The sequence below is a fragment of the Saccopteryx bilineata genome, chromosome 2 (assembly GCF_036850765.1).
Source record: "Saccopteryx bilineata isolate mSacBil1 chromosome 2, mSacBil1_pri_phased_curated, whole genome shotgun sequence".
Taxonomy (NCBI): domain Eukaryota; kingdom Metazoa; phylum Chordata; class Mammalia; order Chiroptera; family Emballonuridae; genus Saccopteryx; species Saccopteryx bilineata.
This window is the reverse complement of record NC_089491.1, coordinates 23,426,058-23,452,479: the sequence shown is the minus strand read 5'-3', so window position 1 is coordinate 23,452,479 and position 26,422 is coordinate 23,426,058. Positions and strand designations below refer to the sequence as shown.

At 43.3% G+C, this 26,422-nt stretch overlaps 1 protein-coding gene across 1 annotated transcript; it reads right to left on the bottom strand.

Annotated features, from left to right (window-relative positions):
* Positions 1–633: 633 nt before the first annotated feature.
* Positions 634–26,113, bottom strand: PTGR1 (prostaglandin reductase 1). The gene is made up of 10 exons (XM_066256528.1): positions 26,009–26,113; positions 24,623–24,738; positions 23,011–23,056; positions 21,362–21,418; positions 17,989–18,156; positions 14,112–14,229; positions 10,239–10,394; positions 7,830–7,938; positions 3,688–3,806; positions 634–890 (listed from the first exon to the last, which is right to left on the bottom strand). Exons 2-10 carry the CDS (start codon positions 24,726–24,728, stop codon positions 780–782), a joined length of 990 nt encoding a protein of 329 aa, XP_066112625.1. The 5' UTR covers positions 24,729–24,738; positions 26,009–26,113; the 3' UTR covers positions 634–779.
* Between the last annotated feature and the right edge of the window lie 309 nt (positions 26,114–26,422).

The following is a 26,422-nucleotide window of genomic DNA, read 5'->3' as shown; positions in this document are numbered from 1 at the left end:
TTAACCCCTCCTCTTGGTGGCAGAACTGACCAACAGAATTAACAGCTTTATGATGCTAACTCTTCCTGTCCAAAAGCATGGTACCTTTTTTCCTATGTTAAAGTCGTTTGTGTTCCTCAGTAATGTTTTAAAGCTTTCTTCATAAAAATCTCACACATTTATATTAGCTTTATGTATATTCCCACATGCTTTCATCTTTGTAGCTGTTGTGAACAATAGATTTCTTTCCTTCGTCTGTCATGCTATTAGACTCACCTGCAAAGGAGCAGTGTGGGCTATTCCAAGATCCCTGTGTATTAGCAATGATTATTTCTTGTATAATCAAAACAAAAAGGGTGGTAATCTTAGGACTTTAAAGTTATGAATTTCTGCCGGAAGGTAGCTACTAACATCGGGTGCCTTGTATAGGCAGGCCTATGCTGGTGTTTTAAATAAATGTCTAATATGTATATAAAGAAGATGGTACTATTCTTACTTTGCAGATGAAATAATCAGAAGCTCAAGGTCACAGAGGAAGTCAACTTTTAGACTTCAAAGCCAGTATTTTCTACCATAACCCAGAAGGAGCTGTTGTAGACAGTGAGGTGACTGGCTGTTGTTCACTATGAACTTTTCATTCTCTTGCTAATTACATACTATTTAAATGCATTTTATTAGGTAGATCAAAGTTATTACAACCACTATTTCTTAAACAGTGAAGCTGGTATACATTTTTACTAAATATTTAAAAAGAAATAATTATCCAAATGATTTCCAGAGTTTACATGGCATTTTTTTTTTCACACTTTCACTATTGTTTTCCCCAAATTATCTCCTTTCAGCATTCCCATAAACGCGGCGGGCATGTTCTCAAATCCTTCAGTGACGTATTCTTGGTACTGGATTTTGCCCTGTATCAAAACAACAACAAATAGAATAGATTGACATCATATTCTAAATGATATACTCTTCTCGTAGCAAATTTGTTAGGTTTGTCACAGGAGACAGAGAATCGAAAGCTGGAGGCCCTATGCTCTGTGAGCTTAAGGGTCATTTTGGGGCGTGACCCACACTTGCATGTATGTAACAGATTACAAAGTACACATAAGGATTTAATAATAGGCATCCATGTACAGAGTAACAATAGGAGAAATGTCACTAGGCAGTGATTAAGCAGTTACTAAGTAAATTATATGAAAAGTTGGGTAGTGTAAGGCTCTCAGAAGAGGTGAAAGTGGACGGAGAAAGGAGCTCCCCTTAGGGTGTTATCTGTACCCCCCTTTTCAATGATGCAGCTTTGTCGCCTCTCTCTGACCCCCGAGGAGGCAGAGCCTGTCCAGGAAACGGAAATACCATGGCTCCTTAATGATCAGTCTTCCCTTCAAGCCAAGCTTTTTTTCATATGGGTTTGACATTCATTTAGGAGTCTGGGAGGGAAGCTTTCATTTAGAGAGGAAGGTCTTTCACTCCTATTCGACGACAAGGCACAGTCTACTAAGGGGAACTAATCACATTTTCAGGTGTTTTTTTAAGGAGTCTTATGTGGAGACCTGAGTCACCGATACCATTCCCCCCCCTAATGTATTCCAGAGATGGTTCAGCACCCTGTATGGACATTTATGGAGGGGCCATTGGCTTGAGGGCACTCAACTAGTAGGGAAGCTGGGATTTGAACCCTTGGCTAAAGAGCCCACGCTCATTCCCACTCATGAAGAGGCACAGAACCCGGAAAGGGTCAAAAGGTATAATGCAGTTTGAAGGTTAAAAAATAGAGGGTGAATACCAATATTAAATGTTAATAACACGGGAATTGAGGTGTAGGATATAGGGTATATGGAAACTCTCTTTACTATCTGTGTGTGAATTTTCTGTAAATCTGAAACTATTCTAAAATGAAAAGTATATTTTTAAAAGGCAAGAGATGAGGAAAAAAAATAAGTAGATGAGAAATGAGGCCAATTCACTAATTACTTAAAACAAAACTATAATTACATTCACTTTGTTAGAGGGAGGTATTAGGGACACCAGCATGGTGGTTTCTTGTTGTCAGCTGTGACCGTGGAAGCGCTGGATTCAATCTCACCAACAGGGACAAGGAGGCTACACACTGGGAACTTAAAAATAATTCAGCTCTTCCCAACTTCCTGGAAGGAGCCCAGCCCAGCGCTCCAAGTGTTAGACTGGGAACAACGCCAACCTCTGGTGGTTGCCAGAGAATCCGTCTATTTCTTTGAATGGGGAGATTGTCATAGAGCCAGGAATTAAAGTGTGATACCACTTTCCCCTTCTGAAAACTAAAACAACGCATCTTCGTTATTCAGATGCCTATTGGCTAACACTCTACATGGTCTTGGTGGGAAAGTGCTCACTGCACAGGGCAAAGGGATGGGCTCCCTCCTCTGGAGCTAGAGGCGTGGCTGTAAGAAGACTCTAACATAGGACCTGGAAGAGCCATGGCACAAAGATATGCCCCTCATTCATTCAACAATATTCATCAAAAGCCTACGTTGATTCAGACACTATTCCAGGTGCTGAGGATACATCAGAAAACAAAATGCACGAGTCCTGCTGCCCACATACAGGTTGCTTCTCATGGGCCGAGAGACAGGCAATAAATTAATAAAGAATTGTGTATATATTATATTAAAAGATGATCATGGCTATGGATAAAAGATAAGGAGGAGCAAGAATGAAAGGGGGGGGACTACAGTTTGAAATAGGGTCACAGTAAAGCTGCCTTATTCAAAAAGCGGTTGTTAGCAAAGAAGTGAAGGAGGTGGGAGAATTAAGCAGTAACAGGGGTGGAGAGGAAAGGGGAGGGACTGGGCAGAGTGAACGCAGTGAATAAACTACTGAGAAATGAAATTAGAGAGTTAATGGGGCATAGATCGCAGACAGTTTTAAAAGTGTTATTCTAAGTGACATGGGGAGTTTTGCAGGGTTTTGAGAATTAGAATGACATGGTTTGATTTATGCTTTAAAAGAGCACTCTGGCTGCTGTGTTGGAAATTGTCTGTAAAGGCACAATGGTGGCAGACCAGATAGAGGCTAACATGACATCCTAGAGAAGTGGTGGCCTGGACCAAAGTGGTAGCAATGGAGGTGGGAGGAGCGATCAGATTCTACATGTATTTAGAAGCTAGAGCCACCAGAATTTCCCAACAGATTAGACATGGGTATGAAAGAAAGGAAGGAAACAAAGATGATTTCAAATTTTTTGAATTGAGCGACTAGACGGGTAGAACTGTCATCAGTGAGGTGGCAGGACCTATCTATGGAGCAGGTTTGGCAGGAAAGATCAACACATATTTCGTTTTCTACACATGAAGTCAAAAATGTGTGTCACACATCCAAGTGCAGCTGTCAAGCAGTCTAGAGCTCAGGGGAGAGGTGGAGGCAGGAGACAGACACGTAGGAGCGATCAGCCTCCCAACATTTAAAGCCATGAGCTTGGAGAAGCTAACTGAGGGATGGACAGTGTGTGGACAGAGAAGAAGAGACCCAGTGACCCGTGAGAAAGCCTGACGTGCGGATTCAAGAAAGCATGTGAAGAGGAACTGCGGACAGCGAGTGCAGGCAACACTTGCAGGTATTTTGCTATAAGACAGGGAGCAGTGAGACATTTGCAGTGGAAATCTGAAGTCTACAGCATCAGCAGGGAATGGGATCTAGTATACAACCGGAGGGAGTAGCTCTGGAGACCTTTACCTCTGAGACCCATTTCAGCAAGTCTTTCAGAGCCTTCTGCTTCACTTCCCCTTGCCAGCGGGCGACGATGAAGCCTTCCATGCGGAGCTGATGGTAGATAATAACCTCGGGGGGTGGGCCTGTGAAGAGGAGGGCACATTTGGGTGACAGGGTCCAGGGAGGTGGCCATGGTGGAAGCAAACAGTACAAGTCATGTCACTGACTGTTCCCTTCCTGCTTCCCCTCTATTTCCTCCCCTCCTTTCTGATCCACAGGGCTGCCCACAAATCAACATGCACTCTGTGGTATGCAGAATAATGGCCCCCCAAAGAGGTCCATATCCTAATTCCCAGGACCTCTGAAGATGTTACCTTACATGGCAAAAGGGACTTTGCAGATGTGGTTAAGAACTTGAGATGGGGAGATTATTGTGTAGTATATAGGTGGGCCCAATATAATCACAGGGGCCCTTGTAAGGGAAAGAGGGATGCAGCAATGTCAGTCAGGAAAAAATATGTGAGGATGGAAGCAGAGATCAGAAAGAAAGAGAGAGAGAGTTGATGATCTTACGCTGCTGGCTTTGAAGACAGAGGAAGGGGCCACAAGCCAAGAAATGCAGACAGCCTTTCGAGGTAGAAAAAGCAAGGAAAGAGATTCTCTTCGGGACCCTTCAGGGGGAACACAGCCCTGCTGACTCATTAGAGTCAGCAGACCTCCAGAACTATAAGACAATAAATGTGCATGGTTTTAAGACACTGTTTGCAGTAATTTGTTACTGCAGTGACAGGAAAGACTCTTCAAGTCCTTGCATAGGCCAGGCAGCCAGGGACGGGTCATCCTGGACATGCCAGAAGCAAGACCCACCAAAAACTTCCAAGATAGTTCTATGGAACAGAAGGAGGTTCTGAAGAGAACATGAAAACATTGCTACACTACTCAAGAATGAATACCCTCACATTCCCAATTCTTAGCCTGTTTTTCTCAATGGCTTAATGCAGGGGTCCCCAAACTTTTTACACAGGGGGCCAGTTCACTGTCCCTCAGACTGTGAGGGAGGGCCAGACTATAAAATAAAAAAAACTATGAACAAATCCCTTTGCATACTGCAGATATCTTATTTTAAAGTAAAAAAAAAAAAACCGGGAACAAATACAATATTTAAAATAAAGAACAAGTAAATTTAAATCAACAAACTGGCCAGTATTTCAATGGGAACTATGGGCCTGCTTTTGGCTAATGAGCTGGTCAATGTCCGGTTCCTTATTTGTCACTACTAGCCGTAACAAGTGATATGACGCGCTTCCAGAGCCGTGAGGCGTGCGTCCCGCGTCACCAGAAGTAGTACTGTACGTGAGCGAACGCCGCGCTTTGCGGTGGTCTCACTGACCACCAATGAAAGAGGTGCCCCTTCTGGACTGCGGCAGGGGCCAGATAAATGGACTCAGGGGGCCGCATGTGGCCCGCAGGCCGTAGTTTGGGGACCCCTGGCTTAATGCATATGGCATAAACCCATCTCCTAGTCTGTACTCATGGAGATGCAAAACAACTCATGTCCACCTCTGGACTGAGAGCCAACCAGAGAGAAGAGATCAAGGCTTAACAACTCCTGTACCTGCCTCTGTCCTCACCATTTCAGGGTACCAAGCACTAGCCTGAACGGTGGGTCTCACACTTTAGCGTACATCAGAATCATGCACAGAGTCTTTCAAAAGAAATTTCTGGGGTCCTCCCCCAGTTTCTGGTTGTGGTTATGGAGTAGGCCCCAAGAATTGGCATTTCTAATCAGTTCCTAGGAGAAGGCGGTACTGCTGGCCCTGGGGTCACACTTTGACAACCTCAGTCCAGAAAAAGCACAAGGCTATCCTGCAGCCTGTAAGGTAGTACTGTTCTGTGTGAGAGAGGACAGGCTGGATGGCTGCCTGGTTTCTTTTCCTAAGGATCTTAAAGGACCAGAGACTGAGGGAACGACACCTGAACACAGTCTTACAAGTTTCAGGAAGTCCAATTCAGCGAGGACCGGAAGAGACAAGATGAGTGGCAGAAGCTATTTTCAGCATCTTTGAAACTGCCATCCCTCACACCTGTCGCTCCCTCTCCCTATTTTGAAAGAAGCAACATTAGCAGTCAGAAAAATAGGGCATCACCCTGAACTAAAAGAAACTGGGGCAAAAATGAGTGAGACACGAGAGTGACATCGGAGAGTGACACACCCAAAGTCTAGACTGGTGTCACAGAAAGAATGCTTCTTCAGAAGACCCACTCCAACCATATTTCTTTTGGGGTTATGAGTTGGAATTCTCATTTCCTCACCTTGGAAGAGGATGAAATAAGGTTCCTGGGCTTGTCCACCCTGATGGGAATGTGGGTTTCTTTATTGAGAGCATAAAACAATGTGGCATTATAGTTGGGGCAAATGATTACTTGCCTCTGAGCTATCCTAACAGTGAAGTATGTTAGAATTTCTGGTGGGTCAGAATCATATCTGATTAAAATGGAATGGACAAGGCTAGCTGACATCTCCAAGACCTATCTGAGCAGCTGAACTTCCAAAGACTCATTGCTAAAAAAACTAGATCAAGTGACTGTATCCAAAATATTTGGCTACATCTACTTGGACTGTGGTCAAGAAAATGCATCCTGGAGCTTTGCTCAATTGGCAGGCAGGAGATTTCTCATGATTCTTAGTTAGCATCAAAGAAAAATATAGGGGGAAAAAAGTCCCTAGCAATAAGATTGCCAAGCGAACCTGGAGTTTCCTTCTTGGAGACAGCAGTATCTCTGATTCTTCAAATTGTGTGTTGTTAACTAGCAGGGCTACAAAGTTTCATTCCCATCAGTCAAGCCCCTCATAGAATAAATACCCAGCTTATCTATAGTTGCCTAGGTCCTGATAATAATCTTTTATTCCTTTTTGTTCTCTCTCTTTTTTTTTTTGGACCACAGTAAATCTGTAATGCCACCAACAGCACAGACTTGTTGTAGCAGAAAAGGAGTCTGTATGAGTTGTTTAGAAGACCTGTTTTTGTTTTGAGTCTGTGGCTAATAGGATTTAAAGAGCCTCTGGTCCTCTCAGTCATTCATCTCCCCCTCCATAAAACAGGAGACATATATAATATCTTTCAGAGATGGGGATCGAATGAGTACAGTTCTCCAACTGACACTGCTTCACGGGTATGAAGGTCGGAGGGGATGGTCTCAGCATAAGAGAGTGAAGAAGTGGGGGACAGAGGGCATGGCAGGGCACAGGAGAAACAAACAAGGACAATTAAGGAATGGCAGAAACGCATGCTCCTTTGCCTTTGTGTGGAAATTGTCAGGGTGACGAGGCCAGGAGGCCCTGCTGCTCTACGAAGCACCTCCCCCCCTTGGCTATATGAAGGAAATGACAGCCTGTGTACCCCTTCACCTGCCTCAGGCCACCCTTCTACCCATACCCACACCTCCAGCAGTATCCCAAATCTCCCGAAGAACCAGCCAGACAAAGGTGCTCTGTTTCTATTCAATAAATTAAATCATGGCTGTCTTTTTCTAATTTTTCAGGAAGTAGGTAAAAACTAAAACTTGTAACAACAGGGGTTTGTTCCATCGTTTCAGATCCTATTACTTCTCTATATAGAAATATAAGCTGATATATACGATTTCTTTTTTTTTTTTCTTTTGTATTTCTCTGAAGTTGGAAACAGGGAGGCAGTCAGACAGACTCTGCATGCACCCAACTGGGATCCACCCGGCACGCCCACCAGGGGGTGATGCTCTGCCCATCTTGGGGCATCGCTCTGCCGTAATCAGAGCCATTCTAGAGCCTGAGGCAGAGGCCACAGAGCCATCCTCAGCGCCAGGGCCAACTTTGCTCCAATGGAGCCTTGGCTGCAGGAGGGGAAGAGAGAGACAGAGAGGAAGGAGAGGGAGAGGGGTGGAGAAGCAGATGGGCGCTTCTCCTGTGTGCCCTGGCCGGGAATCGAACCCAGGACTCGCGCACGCCAGGCTGACACTCTACCACTGAGCCAACCGGCCAGGGCCAAATACAATTTCATCAAGAATATCAAGAAGTCTTTTAAAATTTTGATAGTCACTAAAATCTTTTTAATATTATGATGCCATATCTATGAACCTTCTCTTTGTCTAGGCTTCCTATATCTGTGACCAGTACATGAGCTTGTTACCTGGGGGAAGAGGGCGAGTACTGTTATATGTAGAGATGGCCCCACAGATAGCAATTCTTCCAAATTTCTTCATCTGGGGGATAACAACGTTTGAAAATTCTCCACCTACCTAAAGAAGACAAAAAACAAATGAACAAAAACCTTAAATAATCTAAACACTTGAAGATTCAGGAAAATCATTAATTTACAATTATTTCAGATGACTTGTCTGAGCAGCAACAAAACTGATTGAATTAGCATAACAGTGCAGAAAATCGCATTTGGAAAGAGATTAGAAACTGGACATTTCTACTTTACTATGGGAACATACCTTATATAACTTAAATAAACTTTATTATATTGTGAGGTTCTCTGATCCATTCAATTATGTCATTGCCTTAACCTAAAAGTTTGGAAAAGTGCTCAAATGGCAGATAAAGAACAAAGTTGGAGGACTCACATTTTCTAGTCTCAAAACTAACTACAGAGCTATTTTAATCAAGCCAGTATGAGAAAAGAAATATAGATCAATAGAACTAAATTGAGAGTCCACAAATCAACCCTTACATTTATGGTCAGTTGGTTTCAATACAAGTGCCAACGCAGCTCAATAGGGACAAAACAGTCTTTTCAACAAATGGTGTAGAACAACTGGATATCCACAGGGAAGAGAATGAAATTGGACTCCTTTCTTACATCTTAACTTAAAATGCATCAGAAGCCTAAATATAAGAGCTAAAAACTATAAATCACTTAGAAGAAAACAAGGGAGTAAATAAATCTTCATGACCTTGGGTAAGGTAAAGCATTAGACACGATACCAAAAGCCCAAGTGATAAAAGAAAAAATAAATTAGACCACCAAAATGGAAACATCGGTGCTTTAAAGGACACTATCAAGAAAGTAAAGACAATTTACAAAAAAAGAATAGGAGAAAAGATTTGTAAACCATATACAATGGATCCTCATTATTATTTGATCCCATATATGCAAATTGGACTACTTGCTAAAATTTATTTATAACCCCCAAATTTAACTATTCACAGGGTTTTCCTTGGTTATTTGCAGACACATACAGAGCAAGGAAAGAGATTCAAAGTTCTCAGCTAAGGTCAAATGAGGCCACTGCTCTGCCTTCCCTTTTCTGCTCTCTTGTGGAGATTATCCAAGGGTGAAGACAGTAGAGAACAGTGCAGTTTAGGTGAAGAAGCTCTGGCTCTGACGCCGTTTGGGTGGACTATGATCCCAACTCTGGGAGGATTGGTTAGTGGGAAGTATCTGATAAGGAACTTGTATCCAGAGTGCATAAAGAAGCCTTACAACTCAACAAATAATGCAGTTGAAAAATGAGCAAAGGATATGAACAGACATTTCTCCAAAAAAGATACACAAATGGCCAATAAGCACATGAAATGATGCTCAATATCATTAACCATTAAAGAAATGCAAATCAAGACCAAAATGAGATGATCATTTCAAACCCACGAGGGTGGCGATAATCAAAATGACAGATCATAAGTTTTGGTGAGGGTGTGGGGACATTGGAACCCTCAAACATTGTTAGTGAGAATGTCAGATAGTGCAACCATTTTGCAAAGGAGTTTGGCAGTGCCTCAAAATGTTAAAATGAAGTTCCATATGACCCAGCAATTCCACTCATAGGTGTAGACCCCAAAGATATGAAAACATATATCCACACAAAAACTTGTACGTGAATGTTTATAGTAGCATTACATAATAGTCAAAAAGTGGAAATAAGTCAAATGCCCATCAACTGATGAATGGATACATAAAATGTGATATATCAATACAATAGATTATTTGGTGATAAAAAGTAATGAATCACTGATACACACTACAACATAGATGAACCTTGAAAACATGGTAAGTGTAAAGCCAGTCACAAAAGGCCACTTTTGGGGGAAAGTAGGTAGTGACTGCTAATAAGTACAGTGTTTCTTTTCAGCATTGATAAAAATGTTCTAAAATTAATAGTGGTGACAGTTGTACAATTCTGTGAATATACTAAAAACCACTGAATTCTACATTTTAAATGGGTGAATTATATCACAATCAAGCTTTTGTGGGGTTTTTTTGTTTTTTTTTTTTAATTTTATTTTATTTATTTAATTTTTTTTTTAGAGAGGAGAGAGAGAGGAAAGAGAGACAGAGAGAGAGAAGGGGGGAGGAGCAGGAAGCATCAACTCCCATATGTGCCTTGACCAGGCAAGCCCAAGGTTTCGAACCGGCGACCTCAGCATTTCCAGATCGATGCTTTATCCACTGCGCCACCACAAGTCAGGCTCAAGCTTTTGTTTTTTAAAGGCAGATGTACTTTCTTCATAGATTTTAGATGGAAACACCAGAAGTATAATCCCTTATATAATTACTTTGTTAGGAAATCAGATTGTAAATCTAATTTGTACTTACATTATCAAAATAACAATTATAACCATCAGGACAAGCTTTTTTCAACGTTTCTTCCAAAGACTTCACGGTCTTGTAGTTAAAGGCAACGTCAAAGCCAAGCTTTTTAAGGTAGGCAACCTTTTCATCTGACCCTGCTGCTCCAACAACTTTGCAGCCCTAAGTGGGGGAAAAAATGGAAACCATTTGTAAGTCACAAGCATAGACCAGCTCCACTTCTGTGGGAGACGGGTTGTAAGCTGACAAAAATCCTTACAGCGCAGGGCTTAGTTCAAGACTAAGCTCTTCTCCAGCCTTCTAATACTAAGATCTTCCACACACCCTTATAATACGAACTAAGATCTTCTCAACACCCTTCTCAAAACTGAGCTTTTTCCCACACCCTTGACTGTGGCATGATGTGGGGTGGTGCACTCTTATGAGGAATCTCATTTATGCCTCAGATAAGTGGCTTTGTATCAGAGACTTCCTTATTTGTATATTGGCTTAAAGGCTTTAATTGTCTATGCTATATAATAAAGCAAGACCGGGGGCTCTCACTCTGATCTTGCCATCAGCATTGCAGAGGCCTCCCGATCTCATCCTCTTTTCTTGGCGAGTCTATTTTCCTAATTCTGCGCCGTTCTCCCTCAGAACCTGGAATTACTAGCTGCGCTGGTTCACGACACATCCCCCTAGTCTAGTATGGTCAGGTTCCCCTAGAACACGCTCCGAGGTGATGAGCTACATATATGGGGACACCATGATGGACCAAAAGGTCCTGTAAATGAAATTAGTCCCTGAACCAACCTACAACCCAAGAATAATTTCAGCTTGCCTCTGACTTCCCAATAGATCCTATATGTGGTTTGCAGTTCATTTCAACCTTTTGCCTTGACAAGGTACTCATTTTCCCCTCTTGTTTCTTTATTTTGGGAATTATCTTCCCTGGAAACAACTCGCATGCCATCTCTTGGTGTAGTCCTTTAGCCTGTTATTTTGGCTCAGTTCTGGGTCTCTCATTTCATAGACAGTCCTTCAGGAACTGCCCCCTTGTGATTTTATTTGGTCCAAAGCATTGGACTAGATACTGCTTAATCATAGAGGAACTGGAGAACATTCTGAAAGGCACTTTCAGGATGAGACTAGAGATTATATTGGCACACAAAAAGCAGCTCTTCAGAAAACTCTCTTATATTCTGACATATGGTGAAGACCAGAATATGAGCCACTGTGTACTCTGTGTGTGTGTGTGTGTGTGAGAGAGAGAGAGAGAGAGAGACAGACAGACAGACAGAGTCAAAGAGAGGGACAGATAGGGACAGATAGACAGGAAGGGAGAGAGATGAGAAACATCAATTCTTTGTTGCGATTCCTTAGTTCATTGATTGCTTTCTCATATGTGCCTTGACCGGGGGGGCTACAGCAGACTGAGTGACCCCTTGCTCGAGCCAGCGACTTTGGGCTCAAGCTGGTGAGCCTTGCTCAAACCAGATGATCCTGCGCTCAAGCTGGAGACCTTGGGGTCTCGAACCTGGGTCCTCCACATCCCAGTCCGATGCTCTACCTATTGTGCCACCACCTGGTCAGGCCACTGTGTACTTTCAATTGAGGAGAGATCTGAGTTCACACATGCATCTGTACAAACAATGACTGCTATATACCTTTTCTATTCCTCCATGATTCAAAAAAAAAAAAAAAAAAAAACACTCTTGCAAAAGCTCAATCCTTTGTCTTTTTTCCTTCTAGCCCTATAAACTCACAGGATGACTACATTAACTCTTATGACCTCAGTGCCTCCCTCATGCAGGTGATTCCCTCATCTATGAACTCCAGCCCATGGCTCTGTCCTGGGTGACTTCCAAATCGGTATTTCCAATGGTCTTCACATGCATTGCCTGGAGGTACCTTGTAATCACGGTGTCTAAAACAATGTGTTTTTTTCCTTGCTTGTTATTTGTTGCTTCTCTTCTATTCTCTGTTGTAGCGAATTGTATCACCCAGTTACCTAAACCTGAGACATGTGGGTCATAGGAAATGTGCATTTCCCCTTTCTACCACATCCAATTACCAGGTTTTAAAATTTTATTTATTTATTTTACCAAATATCTTTAAAAGCTGGCTCAGATTTCCAGTCAGTGCATCACAATCTTCCTCATAATTATTGTAAGAGCCTCCTAATTGGACTTCTGTCTCTAGTACTTTGTTCCTGTGAACTATGAACCAAGGCCAAAAAGGCGTCTCTAAAATGCAGAACTAATCGTGCCTCTCCTTTAAGGATTAAGTACCAATGTTTTAGTATGGTGGTCCCCAGGGCGGTTTCTAAAAGAATAGGTATAAGGGTAACTCAAATCAACTTTTTTTTTTTTTTGTATTTTTCCGAAGCTGGAAATGGGGAGAGACAGTCAGACAGATTCCCGCATGCGCCTGACCGGGATCCACCCGGCATGCCCACCATGGGGCGACGCTCTGCCCACCAGGGGGCGATGCTCTGCCCCTCCGGGGCGTTGCTCTGTTGCGACCAGAGCCACTCTAGTGCCTGGGGCAGAGGCCAAGGAGCCATCCCCAGCGCCCGGGCCATCTTTGCTCCAATGGAGCCTTGCTGCGGGAGGGGAAGAGAGAGACAGAGAGGAAGGAGAGGGGGAGGGGTGGAGAAGCAGATGGGTGCTTCTCCTGTGTGCCCTGGCTGGGAATCGAACCAGGGACCCCTTGCATACCAGGCCAACGCTCTACCACTGAGCCAACCGGCCAGGACCCATATCAACTTTTGAAATAAATATCCTTTATACTTTAAAGAAAACATTTAACATGTGATTATTGAAAATATTACTAATTCATTTTGTAAGTCTAGTGTAACCCAAAGCTAAACACTGATAAGTTCAAAACAAACAAAAGAAACCAAAAACCTTTAAACCAAACTTATCGATAAATATAGATACAAAAATTCTACGTAAAATGTAATCAAATAAAATTCAAAGGTACAAAATCTATAATATACCAGAGGTAACTAAAGCTATAATGGTTCAATACTGGAAAACTAATGTAAGTCATTAACTGATAAAATGCTGAAGTGACATTTGATAATATTCAACATCTATTCCTATTTATTTATTTACTTTTAAATAAGTTCTTCCTGCAACCTCTATGGTACCTTCATCTCTGATTTTTATTCCTAGATCTCATCAGCACTGGAGACCAGCCTGAATCCTTGGTTGTAGCCTTGTATTCATCTGTACTCTACTTAACTCTTTTCCTAGCAACTAGGTCCTGAATTCTGCATCCCAGCCTCTGGCAAAGGAGCAGCTAAGCCAGATCACCTTGGGCATTCCTACCACGTGACACCTCCTGACCGTGCCTGAGACCCCTGCTGCCTGTCACCATCACATCAGATCTCTCGAACACAGACACCTGCCCAGATCAGAGCCAACGTTTCCATGCTCTAAGCACCTGGAAGGAGTTAGTTCCCGAGCATGGCCCCACTGCTCTGGGCTGACTGCAGTAGCCTCTGCAGTGCCGCCATGGGGGTGATGACTCTCGGCTGGCTGATCTCAACTCCCTCCTTCTATTGTTAGGGGCAATCATAAGGAGAGGAGAGAAGATGTAACAAGAAACGTTCAGTAAAAACTATCAAAGTAGTTACTGCTTACAAACTCACCAGTCTAGACAGAGGCCATTTATGACTTGATAGCTACCATGTTGTCAAATAATGTTCAGGTCATCTTTGTTACCCCGGTTTCCTCATTCCCCCACTTCTCAATCTTTCCCAATTCGCAACTGCTAAGCAAGCTCCACCAGACTGGCTCTGAGACTGGGGAAGGTCTGCCGGGCTCACTGCTGCACCCCTGGTGCACGTGGAGGGCGCAGAGGGAGTGCTTGCTCCTGGAGGAAGCCACTTACCTTGAGCTTAGCGATCTGCCCCACAACAGAGCCCACGGCTCCTGCTGCTGCGTTAACCAGGACTGTTTCTCCACTCTTTGCACTGCAGATGTCGAGTAGGCCAAAGTAGGCTGTTAGGCTGAGAAAAGAAAATTAAGGATATGTGGATAGTCTTGTTGCTTTCTCCTGTAACTCATTCAGAGAGACCCCAAAGACCTTCTCAGCAGACCGCTGCCATGGGTCTAGGAAAAGGAAAACAATAGGAAATGAATATGACTAAGGGTCCCCCTCTTCTTTCCCTCCCTCCCCCCCAAACAGAAATAAAGATGATGGGAACTAGGGCGGAATGGAGAGTTGGCTGGAAGGCCAACCAGGTCAAGTCTTGGGGTATAAGAAAATAGGTCCTTCTTAAGCTTTGGGGATCCAAGGATAGAGAACGTGTTCCTCATTCCCATCTAAATCCTAGGGATGTCGTAAGCTTCATGGGGACAGCCTCCATGTCATCATGGTGCCATTGCCACGGAGCAGACATAGGCATGAGGGGGTCAGAGAGAAACACCTTGAGTTTCCCATGGCTCCAGAGCAGTAGGGAAGACCTTCTGACACTTCCTTGTCTCACCCCAAGTGGGATGTTGAAGTTAGCTTGCAGGAGAAGAACTACTAGGCCTACAGAGAGGCAGCTCAGACAGCGCTGATGGGGAGGGGGTGAAGAAAGCACCACACTCGGCGGATTGCCAGCTTGGAAAAAGACAGGATAAAGACCCAATGGGAAAAGTTACTCTGTGAGCAGGAGACCAGCCTAAGCCTCACGACAAGTCAAGCTCAAGAAGGTGTTGTCTCCCTTCTACTGACACTGAACTTGCATTCGCCGTGGGGGCTTTGCATCATCCCTAAGAAGATAAAGGAAATCCTGAGCTTGAAACCTGAAATAATGTGAGAAATCACTGAGGTTTTAGTTTCCTACACCAGCCAAAATGAGGGCTTGAAATAGACATAAAATACAATAGTAGAAACATTTTTAAGTTAAATTTTGCATCCCTGAGTCTGAGCCAATAAAATCTGTACCCATTATGGTGACTGTTAAGCCACTTTCAAAATTTTAGACAAATTCATGTAGTTATTTCCATACAAAACAGGAACGACATGTTGGCATAACATAAGCTCACTCAGCCTCTAACTATGCTTGGGGTCCATGGGAGGCGAGCATTGGAGGGAAGGCAGTGGAGTACTTTTTCTAAGGACCAAAATATCTAATAATCCCTTAACCCAGTGGGGTTTTTTTCCCCCCAGAAAACAGATGGCATACCTCCTGCCTCAGAATCACCTGGACTCTAGAGTGTTTATTAGAAATTTAGACTCCCAAACCCTACCCTAGACCCACTGATTCAGAAATACTGGGATGTGGAAATGTGAATTTTAATAAGACTCCAGGTGATTCTTCAGAATGCTGGTGACTAAGAACCACCCCACCTTAATGAACGCTGACATCAGAGTGCTGGGCTAGTGGGCCTGACCCTAAGAGAGAAGCAGAGGGTAATTTTTTTTATTGTGCCATCCCACCCATGACAGCCAGAACCACCCTTTTCCCAGTCTGCCATGTAGGTATTTCCACCGTCAGCTTTCAGTTAGACATACTGACCTGAAATACCCACAGCCTTTCCCAAACACCACCTCTTTTTAAAAAATAAAACAAAGATAATATGGAGAAGCCAACAGTAAAGAAATTCCAGAAGGAAATTTAAGATACACTTTACACTAAGCAAGACTTCATAGAATCAACAGGCTGGCCAGCGAAACACAGGAATTGTTCCAACTCAAGTGAGGAAAGAGAGAGAGGTCCTACTGAAGGCACAACGGAATACTTTGCGGGGATGTTAAATGTGTGGAGTTCGGATAACTGAAAGACTCCCTTATGTTTTAAAGTTTAATTTTTCTCATAGTCCACGGCAGAAGTCCCAGCATTCTTGAAGGGCTGACCTATCCCATTGGTAAGTGGCTCAAAATGGCAGGAATTCTCAAAGGATGGGTGGCTGTGTGTCACCAGAGGAGGCTAGAAGCAGGCGTGGCATGACTCCTCCCCCTCGGTCAGTCACTAAGAACAACTGGTATAAAGTTGATCAGAGTAACAGAGCACTCCTTGGAACAGGTCAATAGGAAATACACATAAAGGAATAAATTATCCTCTGGTTTAGGAGTCAAGATCTAATATTTTGCAAAGTACTTTCTCCCCAACTAAGTCACAGGAGACTTGCTCTTAGGTTTTCTCGTGTCTGCCTTCTCTGATGTGCTCAGACACCCGCTCGCGGCTTAGAGAAGGAGGTGTGGGATCGCGAGGCGGAAGGAAAGGCTCTCACTAGCAGAGGGTGCAGGGCAGGCAGGAAAGACCGGAAAGTGCAGTCCTTCTGTACATTAGTGGCCCCTAATTTAATGTAACAAGGTATTAAGCATCCTCTAATTTCACAGTGATGTCTCTCGGCTGTGGCAACTGGGAGTAGTTCTAATTCTGAGTGGAATTTGACCTCAGGCTTTATGGGACTGGTTTTTGTTAGAGGCAGATCTCATGTGAAGGTGTATATTTTCGCTTTATTTTTTAAAATTCTTTAAAATATGAAAAGAAAGAGGGAGGGAGGGAGGGAGGGAGGGAGGGAGGGGGGGGGGGAGAGAGAGAGAGAAAGAGAGAGAGAGAAAGAAAAAAGAAAGGATCACACAATGTAATGAAAGAACAGAAATAAATGAATCCCAGGCTAGAAAAGTTCTGGGGACTCCAAAAGGAATCCAACCGTCTTTGCTTCCCGGGGGCAGAAAAGGAAATGTGAGGTCCGAAGTGCAGCCGGAACCTGGAGAGCAGACACAGGATGAATGGACTGGGAGGCTTCCTGAGGGACAGGAAGAACTTGCTGAGGCTTAGAGACACCTGAGGGTCTTAAATCTGTGCCAAGCCGAGAGATAGTACAACCATACCTGTGATTCATCTTCGTTATTTAAAGCTCAGTTTCCCTCGCCCCTCAGGAAACTCAGAAGTGTACAGGGAGAGGTGAGGGAGGACCCAGATACAGAAAAGCCAAGGTAGATTGAATTCTTTCCCTTTTTAAATTCTGAAATGGAGGCAGAGATGAGTGAGGAGTGAAGCTAAGATCCTCCCAGGGTCACAGAAGCTGGTGCATTTGTTAACATTTGCCAGTTGCTTCAGAAGGATCATACCCCATGATGCTTCTCACCTCCACTTCTTTGTTTTTGTTTTTTTGTTTTTTGCTTTTTTTGAGAGAGACAGACAGACAGACAGGACATAAAGACAGGGCGAGAGATGAGAAGTATCAATTAGTAGTTGCGGCACCTTAGTTGTTCATTGATTGCTTTCTCATACGTGCCTTAACGGGGCGGGGGGGGGGGGAGGGCTTCAGCTGTGCCAATGACCCCTTGCTCAAGCCAGCAACCTTGGACTCAAGCCAGCAACCTTGGGTTTCAGGCCAGTGACCTTTTGGCTCAAGCCAGTGGCCATGGAGTCATGTCTATGATCTCATGCTCAAGCCAGCAACCCACACTCAAGCTGGTGAGCCCATGCTCAAGCCAGATGAGCCTGCGATCAAGTGGGTGACCCCAGGGTTTTGAACTTGGGTCCTCAGAGTCCCATGCTGATGTTCTATACACTGTGCCACCACCTGGTCAGACCACTTCCTCTTTGTATCAGTGTCTCTGACCTGATTTTTCCTGTTTCCTTGAGTCTTAAGGCTAACTCTATCCCAGCCCACTCTTTTTCCCTTTTTAGTCCCACCACCTTCTCTAATCAGCCCTGAACCTATAATGTCTTATTTCTTCTTATTGACCAAGTTCTGGACAAACAACTTGGAAATCCAGAATGTCGAGCATTGAGACAAACGACACATACCCGCAAACTCACCCTGGCATACCAACTGTTCCCAGCGCCAAAGACAGAGGTAATGTATTTGGCCACTCTACAGGCAGGTTTTCCAGGTTTTTTCCATCAGAAATGGAGTGTGTTGTCCAGCCCGAAGAAGCCAATACAATAGTTCCTGTTGGGAAGGCTGAGTTTTTACTTTCCACAACTCTGAAAGGTGAAGCACATTGAGACATGTGAAACCTCCTGCCCTTGAAGAGAGTCAGGATGCTGCGTGGCTGGTGTACACAAAGAGCACCAGGGTCGATATTCCAGGAATGAATACCCTACTCTCATCTCCCCATCTTAATCCTTAGCCATTGCTCTCTCCTCCTAGAGAACAGAATATGGGTCATCAGAGAGAAACTCTCTCAACTGGTCCAGGATCTGTTCCTGTCCTAACCCACTTCTCTTCTCTCTAAGCAAGAGGTGTCCATTCTGTCTCCAGGTGCCCTGAACACCAGCTGCCTCTGTTCTTCAGGAGTCACCCTCTATTCCTCAGCCCTTTTTCTCTCCTGAATCTTTAGTAGCATTCTCCTCTCTGCTGTCCCTTCCTCTCAGAATATAAGTATGCGCAACTCCGCCATTTTACCTTCTCATTTCCCCCCCACCTCCTCCCTTTCTCTTCTTCACCCCCACCTCCCATTTACTTGATAACCCAGTGCAACACCCCAACTACTCCACCAAGGTCACCACAACCCCCTGATGGCAAAATCCAGTAGATACTCTTCATTCATTATCTGACTTTACCTTTCTACTGTTTTCAATGCACTGGGTCACTCCAAATGCTTCCCCACTGGTTTCTAGTTCTTCAGGCTTTTGATCTCTCCCCCTCTAAGCTGCTCCTTTGTTGTCTCATTAGCTGATTCCCTTTCTCTCATCGTCTCCACTCTTACTGTTCTTTACTCTTTCCCCCTCCCAGATCTTAAAGTTATACAACATAAATTTATTTTTAAAAAATGTAAACTATATAAAATAAAAATACCAGTTCTAATTCTGTAAAACAAAGATAACTTGTAATAGTTTGGTGTATTTTATGGCAGTCTTGATATATTCTTAAGTGTGCAGAAATGTATTCACATAACGGAAGTAAACTTTTGTAACCTAATTTTTCTCTCATCATTATACTCGTCTATATAACATACTTTTTCTCATGTTAATGAGAATCCTTCAAAAACTGTAGTAAATTTAATTATTTCCCCATTATTAGACAGTTAGACTATTTCCACCACTTTTTCCTAATGTAAATATTACTTCAATTCATATTCGTAAACAAGATTTTTATTATTTTTTTAGGCAGTATTCCTTTAAAGAAATTACTAGGTTAAAGAGTATTAAAACATTTGTAGCTGTTGCTGCATATTGCCAAATCACTTTCTAGAAGGTTATGCCAATTTTTGTTTCTATGCTCAAGGTATGAGATTATTATAACATTTCCATCACTGAGTATTATGTAAAAACAAAAACAAAAACTTTGACAATTCAGCAAACACAAATACACGTTCATTTCTTTGATTATTAGCAAGAAATGTATAAGACCTACTGAAAAAAAACCCACTTGATAGGCCATAACACAAAAATGGATAAGGGGAGAGGTGTGACTTGTACTTAGAGAGAAATATTGTAAAAATAGCAGTTTTCTGTAAATGAAAATATAAAGTCATTCAAATCCCAATAAAATTCTAAGTAAGATTTCAATAAATGATATAACTGGCTTGTTATTTGGGCATAAAGTAAACACTTCACTCTTTATTCCAAAATAAAAAATAAAATGACTCAAAGATTTAAATGTGAAAATTTAAAGTATAAAATACTGGAAGGAAACATAAATATTTTAGTCATTCTGGAGGGGAAGATGCCTCTCATCATACAAAGAAATCAAGAAGCCATAATTACAAATATTAATATTGTTATCTCATAAAATGTTTAAACTATAATTGGATACAGTAGAAAGAAAAAGATGAACAAAGACCCAACTATTTGCGAAAGCAGTATTCCTAACAGAAAAGAAGCTTTTGCAAATCAATATAAAAGATGCAAAGACCTAAAGGAAAAGGACATAAACAAATAATTCACAGAAGAACTTTACCATAATTTACATAAAGAATGTCAACATCACTAATAATGAAAGAAATGCAAATTAAACAAAGCATGAAGTATCAACATATTCATCTCACACTGTCAAGATTGATAGTAAGCAATGGCTATATAGATGTGTGGCACACAGGTCTTTAATATGATATTGGTAGGTGTGCATACCCATACAGTCATTTCGAAGGACAATTTATAGTCAACTCTTCAAAATAAAGATGTGTATCTCCTTTGAGCTAGAATTTATACTTCTGGAAATTTAATGTAAAACAATATTTATCAAAGTGGGCAAAAAATATATAGATACACACATATAAGTGCATACATATTCCTTGCAAAATTATTTATAGTAAAAAAATTAGAAACAGTTATCAATAGTGGATTAATTCAATGGCGGATAACAGTGACATAATTTGAAGCCATTAAAAGATAGGTAGTATGTAGATTTATATACTATCAACAAAGAATATCCATAGCATATTGAGAAAAAGCAATTTGCTGAAGGGCATTTAGTACCATTTAAAAAAAATACAAATATTAGTATGTGTACTGAATAATTTTTGAAATTATAATACATTAACAACAGTCACCTCTAAGGTTAAGATGATGGGAGAACTTTCAGTTTCCATGATATAAATATTTAATTTTTACAAAATAATTACAAACTGGACAAGGACAATTATTTTTTTAGTAATTAAAAGTAAATATAGCACAGTGAAGTTGAAATGATGACAATTTCACAGCCTTCCCTCCCCTCCCATTAGTCAGGAAAAGGGCTGAGTTTCCAAGTTGCTTTGACGATCAAACAATGAGTGAACCACAAAGGCCAGGGGTAGTCAACCTTTTTATACCTACCGCCCACTTTTGTATTTCTGTTAGTAGTAATATTTTCTAACCACCCACTGGTTCCACAGTAATGGTGATTTATAAAATGGGGAAGTAACTTTACTTTATAAAATTTATAAAGCAGAGTTACAGCAAGTTAAAGCATTTAATAATAATTCCTTACCGAGTATTTTATATCAGATTTTCGCTGTTTGGCAGAATAAATCTTCATGAAACAACTTACTCTAGTTAAATCTATCTTTTTATTTTTACTTTGGTTGCTCCACTACCGCCCACCATGAAAGCTGGAACGCCCACTAGTGGGAGGGCGGTAGGGACCAGGTTGACTACCACTGACAAAGGCTGACAAAATTGTGAGGACAACGGACAGAGACAGGGCCCAGCAGAAGGTAAAGGGGAGAGATCTTTTCGGAGCACTGGGACACAGGGAAATAACTACCTGGCCACCTGTTGCCCCATCATCGTATCACCCTCCTTCAATCTTTTGGCCGCCAACCTGAAACCAAACAAAACAAAGCCATGCTTAATACATCAGAGTGTCTGGGGAAAACTGTCTTGGGTTTCAAGCCAAGTGGAAGAAACACCGGGAAGTGTGCGCAGAAATGAAACTCAGATACGTGAGGGCGGGCGGTACAACTGGGTGAACTGTAGAAGGAAATCGGTCACAGGTAGTTCCGCACTGTGACCCCCAAAGAAGCTTTCTGATCATATTTTTCTATGAAAAGAACATGAGAAATTTACCACCATGCTCAGTTGTGGGTAAGTTTCTACCAATGACTTTAAAAACATAACCCAGGCACCACTGGATACTTGCTCTCCCAAACACTGGCTGTGATACTGTGATTTATAAAAAATATTATATATATACCTATTTGGTCTATGTCCTCATTTCTGGTACAGAGCTCTTAAAACTCTTGAAATTGCCTAAGTGGTTAGGAGCATTAAAGTTGTCTTTTGTTTTGCTAACAGGGTGATTTTTGGAAAGATTGTTCACCTAAGGCTGAGGAGTCACAACTCTCATGCCACCTCCACACATACCCTTTAGCTCCCAGAACGAGAGAGGAGCTGGGGGTTGAATCATTAACCAACGGCCAATGATTTAATCAATCATGTCTATGCAATGAAGCGTACCTAAAAGTCCCAAAGGGCAGTGTTCAGAGAGCTTCCGTGTCGCTGAGCACCTGGGGAGCGCATGGAAGCTCTGAGCCCTGTCCCCACACCTCGCCCCATGCACCTCTTCCATCTGGCTGCCGCTGAGTTACAGCCTTTCATAACAAACCAGCGACCTACTGAGTAAACTGGATTCCTGAGTTCTGAGCAGGTCTAGCCAACTAAGGAGGGTGTTGTTAGAACCCCCGCTCTATCGCCGGTTGGTCGGATGCACAGAGAACACCTTGGGCTTGCAATTGGCGCCTAAAAGGGGGTGGACAGTCTTGTGGGACAGAACCTTTAATCTGTGAGTCACTGTCAGAATTGAGTTGAATTGTAGGCACCCAGCTGGCCTCTTAGCTTTGAATCTCTGTCAATCAGCTAGGAAAAAAAATCACTTAAAGGAAAAGTGACTATATTAATTACTTAGACAAAAAATTACTGAGGAGTCTGTGGCCTATGAAGGCTTTTATTCCCTCCCCTCCCAGAGTATTCACTGAATACACAGTTTGAGTCAATTGCAGATAACCTAAATTAAAAGACTGCAGGTAAATAAAAGGCAAAAAAAAAACAAAACCTAATTTTAGTCTTAACATTTTCCTCTACTCAAATTATTTGCCAGTAGTGAAGCAGATGTCTTGGAGATTGGCTTCTTTTTTCTTTTCATTTTGTGGGAAGTGATGCTGGGGAGCAGTGAGAGGCGAACTGCAGACACTGAGACAGGAGGTGACCGTACAAGTCAAGGGGCAGGGAAATCCCTCCCCAGGCTTCTCTGACTGCCTGCAAAAGCACCCACACATCCCATCACTGACACTGCGTGGGAAGAATGGGGGAGAGGGGATGACTGTTTTGAATCAGCTGGACATTTTAAAAGATGAACTACTGTCAAATAGGGTCATACGCTACATGATATAAGAATTGTTAGGAGGGAAGTAATACCTCATGTAAGGATCCACGGTGAGGAACAAAGCTTCCAGCAGGACCTCTACAAAAGAAAGCATTCCAGAGGCGATTAGACAGTTGTTCTTCATCATCGTCACCATCATCATCATATTTACTCAGAACTCCATGCTTTTCCAAGATTATTTCATCTGCTATTTTCTTTTCTTTTTTCTTTCTTTTTAGTTTTGTTTTTCAAGTTTTTGACTGAGAGGAGGGGAGATAGTAAGACAGACTCTCACATGCACCCTAACCGAGATCCATCTGGCAACCCCTTTCTGGGGCTGTTGCTGAAATCAACTGAACTATTTTTAGCGCCTAAAGCCGATACTTGGACCAACTAAGTTATCCTCAGCACCAGGAGCCGATGCTTGAACCAATCAAGCCACTCGCTGTGAGAGCGTAAGAGGGAGAGAAGGGAGAGAAGGAAGGGGAAAGACGCAGATGGTCGTTTCTCTTGTGTGCCCTGACCAGGAATTGAACCCATGACATCCATACACTAGGCTGACACTCTATCCACTGGGCCAAGAGGAGCCAACCAGCCAGAGCCTCATCTGCTATTTTCAACAATTATCGTTTCTATTTTATTTAGGTTTAATAACTTGCCCAGGGCCATATTTTATAACCACTGTGTTACAGTGCTTACACAGGGTTTCCTGACCAGTTCCAGTTAGTATTAAAGAATATGCATGTTGCTAGACTGACCTGTAAGTACACATTCTCTGGAATTTTAAAGTTGGGTCCTGCCCAGTTTAGATGGGATTGATAACTTTGCCATGCTATTTGACTGTATGCCTTTTTTGCAAACTTATCTACCTGTAAACACCCCTTATAGACATTCCTTAGAACCTACTCTACAAAGTTAATTCCCAAACATGTTATAAAGTGTGTTGCCATTTCTCCCCTTCAGGTATCTTTAAGTTCTACCTGACCTTTCACTTCCTCTAAGTAGATAGGAGGCTCCTCAGTGAAGGAAGAGGGTTTCCTCCTCTTTGTCTCCTCACAAGGATAGTCTGAGCTCTGCACACAGACTGTCTCTACCACCTGTCATCATCGGGCTTACCCGGACAGAGAGGAAATCCTCGCATGGTCTGGTCAAAGTCACGAAGAATAACACACCCAAGCACGAGTGTCAGTTACCAAGGAGGAAGAGGGATTTTTCAACATGACATCGAGGCTTCACACAGAGGACTTTGGAAAAGTCTCTGTGGCAGATTGCAAAATGGCCACCAATACCTCCCATCTCTATGTGGGGGCCTCTTTGCCACTCTTCCCAACAAGAAGTCTCTTTCCCTGTCCTTGATCTGAGCTTGGCTATGTGACTTGCTTTGACAAGTTCCCTAGCAAACATAATACAGATAGAGGTTTCAAAAGTACTTGCACATTGGGGCTTGCTAACTTTTGTTGCTCTAGATTCAGGAGACAACTATGACAGTAAAGAGCTCAAGCTAGCCTGCTAGAAAGGCCACAACAGAGGAAAACTGAGGCCACAGAGTTGCATACTAATAAATGATTGTTGTTTCAAGTCACTAAGTTTTGGGGGCAGTTTGTTATGTAGCAAAGACTGACCGATACAGTCTCTTTCCACTCAAACCATTTGATTATGACTTACCTCCATTTTTTAAGGGTGGGAGTTCAACTGTCTTCATCTCAAAGTCACCACTTTTAGGTTGGCCTTCAAAGTGCTTCTTCAAGGTCCAGTTCTTAGCATGAACCATCTTGAAGCGCCTAGAACACAATAAATGTCATGAAGTGACTGGATTGTGATGGTTCCCTAGCCATTGTCCTGAGGCCAGACAGCAGGGTCTACTTCTCATCATGATCACTTAGCATCAATCACATTTATTTAGTATTCACTATGTTTTTGTTGCTGTGCTAAGCACTTCCTATGCATCATCTCATTTTATCCTCATAACTTCCCTATAAGATAGGCATTAGTATCTTTTACAGTGTAAAATTTACAGTGTACAGTGTACAGAAGAGAAAAATGAGGCTTCCAGGAAAAATGTGACCCAACACAGAAATTCTTCCCAGCCATCGCTAGGATACTGAAGAGCTACCTGGTATGCAAATACTCCGTTTGTCCCCTCTCATGAGGAGAATCCTAAGAAAGAGCCTTTAACACAAAGAACTGACTCCGAAGTCCACGCACATCTTTCAAATGCAGAGCTGCGCGTTCTAAGACTACGTAGTTTCAGGAACACTTGAGCACCACCGGGTGGCGCTGCTGCTCCGCCCCATTTTTAGGCGCCAGTTTTTCCTTGGCGCCAAACGAGGAATCGAAGATTTGTTTGGATTGATTTAAATTTGCCCCCACACAAAACCGACAGAAGATGATTCCCGCTGCTCTGAATCTGGCCTCTGCCCATCACCGGTCTGGGACACTTGTGGCCTGGAGGGGGCACTTCGTATTGCAAGTGGAGCGGTGGGAGAGGTCCGACCCACAGGACCTGCTGTTCCTCCCTGGGTCTTTCCCCAAAATGCTGGCCGCTGAGAATTCTAAATTCGCCATCGTCCAGGAGTCCCTCGGAAAGGGCTGGGCCGCAGAGGCGGGCGCGGTTCAGGGAGCGTCCCACCGACCTGAGCAAGGGGCCTGATGCTGTGCCCAGTTCAGGCACACCGGCCCCAGGCTCCCACCTGCTCGCCCCGCGCGTACCCGAGCCCACTAAGGAGCTCCGACGCCCGTCTTCTTTCTCCTCCCACATCTGTCCTAGTTTTGCAGCCCCGCAAGTTCCTCGCCCAATCCCTTCCCGGGAGCAGGCAGCTAGGTGGTGCAGCCGAAAGTCGATCCAGGCCAGCCCTTCCCTCCAGCACCAGTTTCCAACTCTTCAAGAACTAGCGCGGACCGGAGGCATCCGAACAGGTTTCCTCCCAGCGCGAGACCCGGAGGATATGCAGCAAAAGAGAGGGGAGAGCAACGCGCGAACGCTCCGCTAAGGGTATCTAGAAACTCAGCAGGAGGAAAAAGTGGGACCGGGCCGGGGGAATCTCTACTTACGAGAGTCCGCAGGTGCCGCTACCTAGAAAAGGGGGTTGAGATGACTCAGCGGGAGGAACCGGGCCGGGATTTATGTACCCTCCCAGAGAGGGTGGGACTTACCCCAGGGTGGAGTTGGGAGTAGTTGGGTGGGGTGATGTGAAAAGTGTGTGTGTGTGTGTGTGTGTGTGTGTGTGTGTGTGTAAAAGCCGCCCATCGGAGCCCTTGCCCGAGTGTAATGTCCCTGACCTTTGTCCTAATTGGGGACCCTGCAGAATGACGCCCCGTGGGAAGAGCGATGGCCTCAGGTAGGTCCTATGTGCTGGTCCAGTGCTGGTTCTGGCCCCCTGGTTCCTCCTCAGCCTCGCAGCTTGTCTGGCATCCACATCTCCACCCTGTCCTCTGCCGGCTGGTCCCCAATTTGCCTGATGAACA

What these genes read in the sequence shown, in the direction of transcription:
- PTGR1 (XM_066256528.1), bottom strand. Translation starts at nt 24,728, where the DNA reads ATGGTTCATGCTAAGAACTGGACCTTGAAGAAGCACTTTGAAGGCCAA. An exon ending in CCCACCCTTAAAAAATGGAG is followed by an intron (nt 23,057 to 24,622) that starts GTAAGTCATAAT and finishes TTTCTTTTGTAG; the next exon opens with AGGTCCTGCTGGAAGCTTTG. An exon ending in ATGGGGCAACAGGTGGCCAG is followed by an intron (nt 18,157 to 21,361) that starts GTAGTTATTTCC and finishes TTCACCTTTCAG; the next exon opens with AGTTGTGGAAAGTAAAAACT.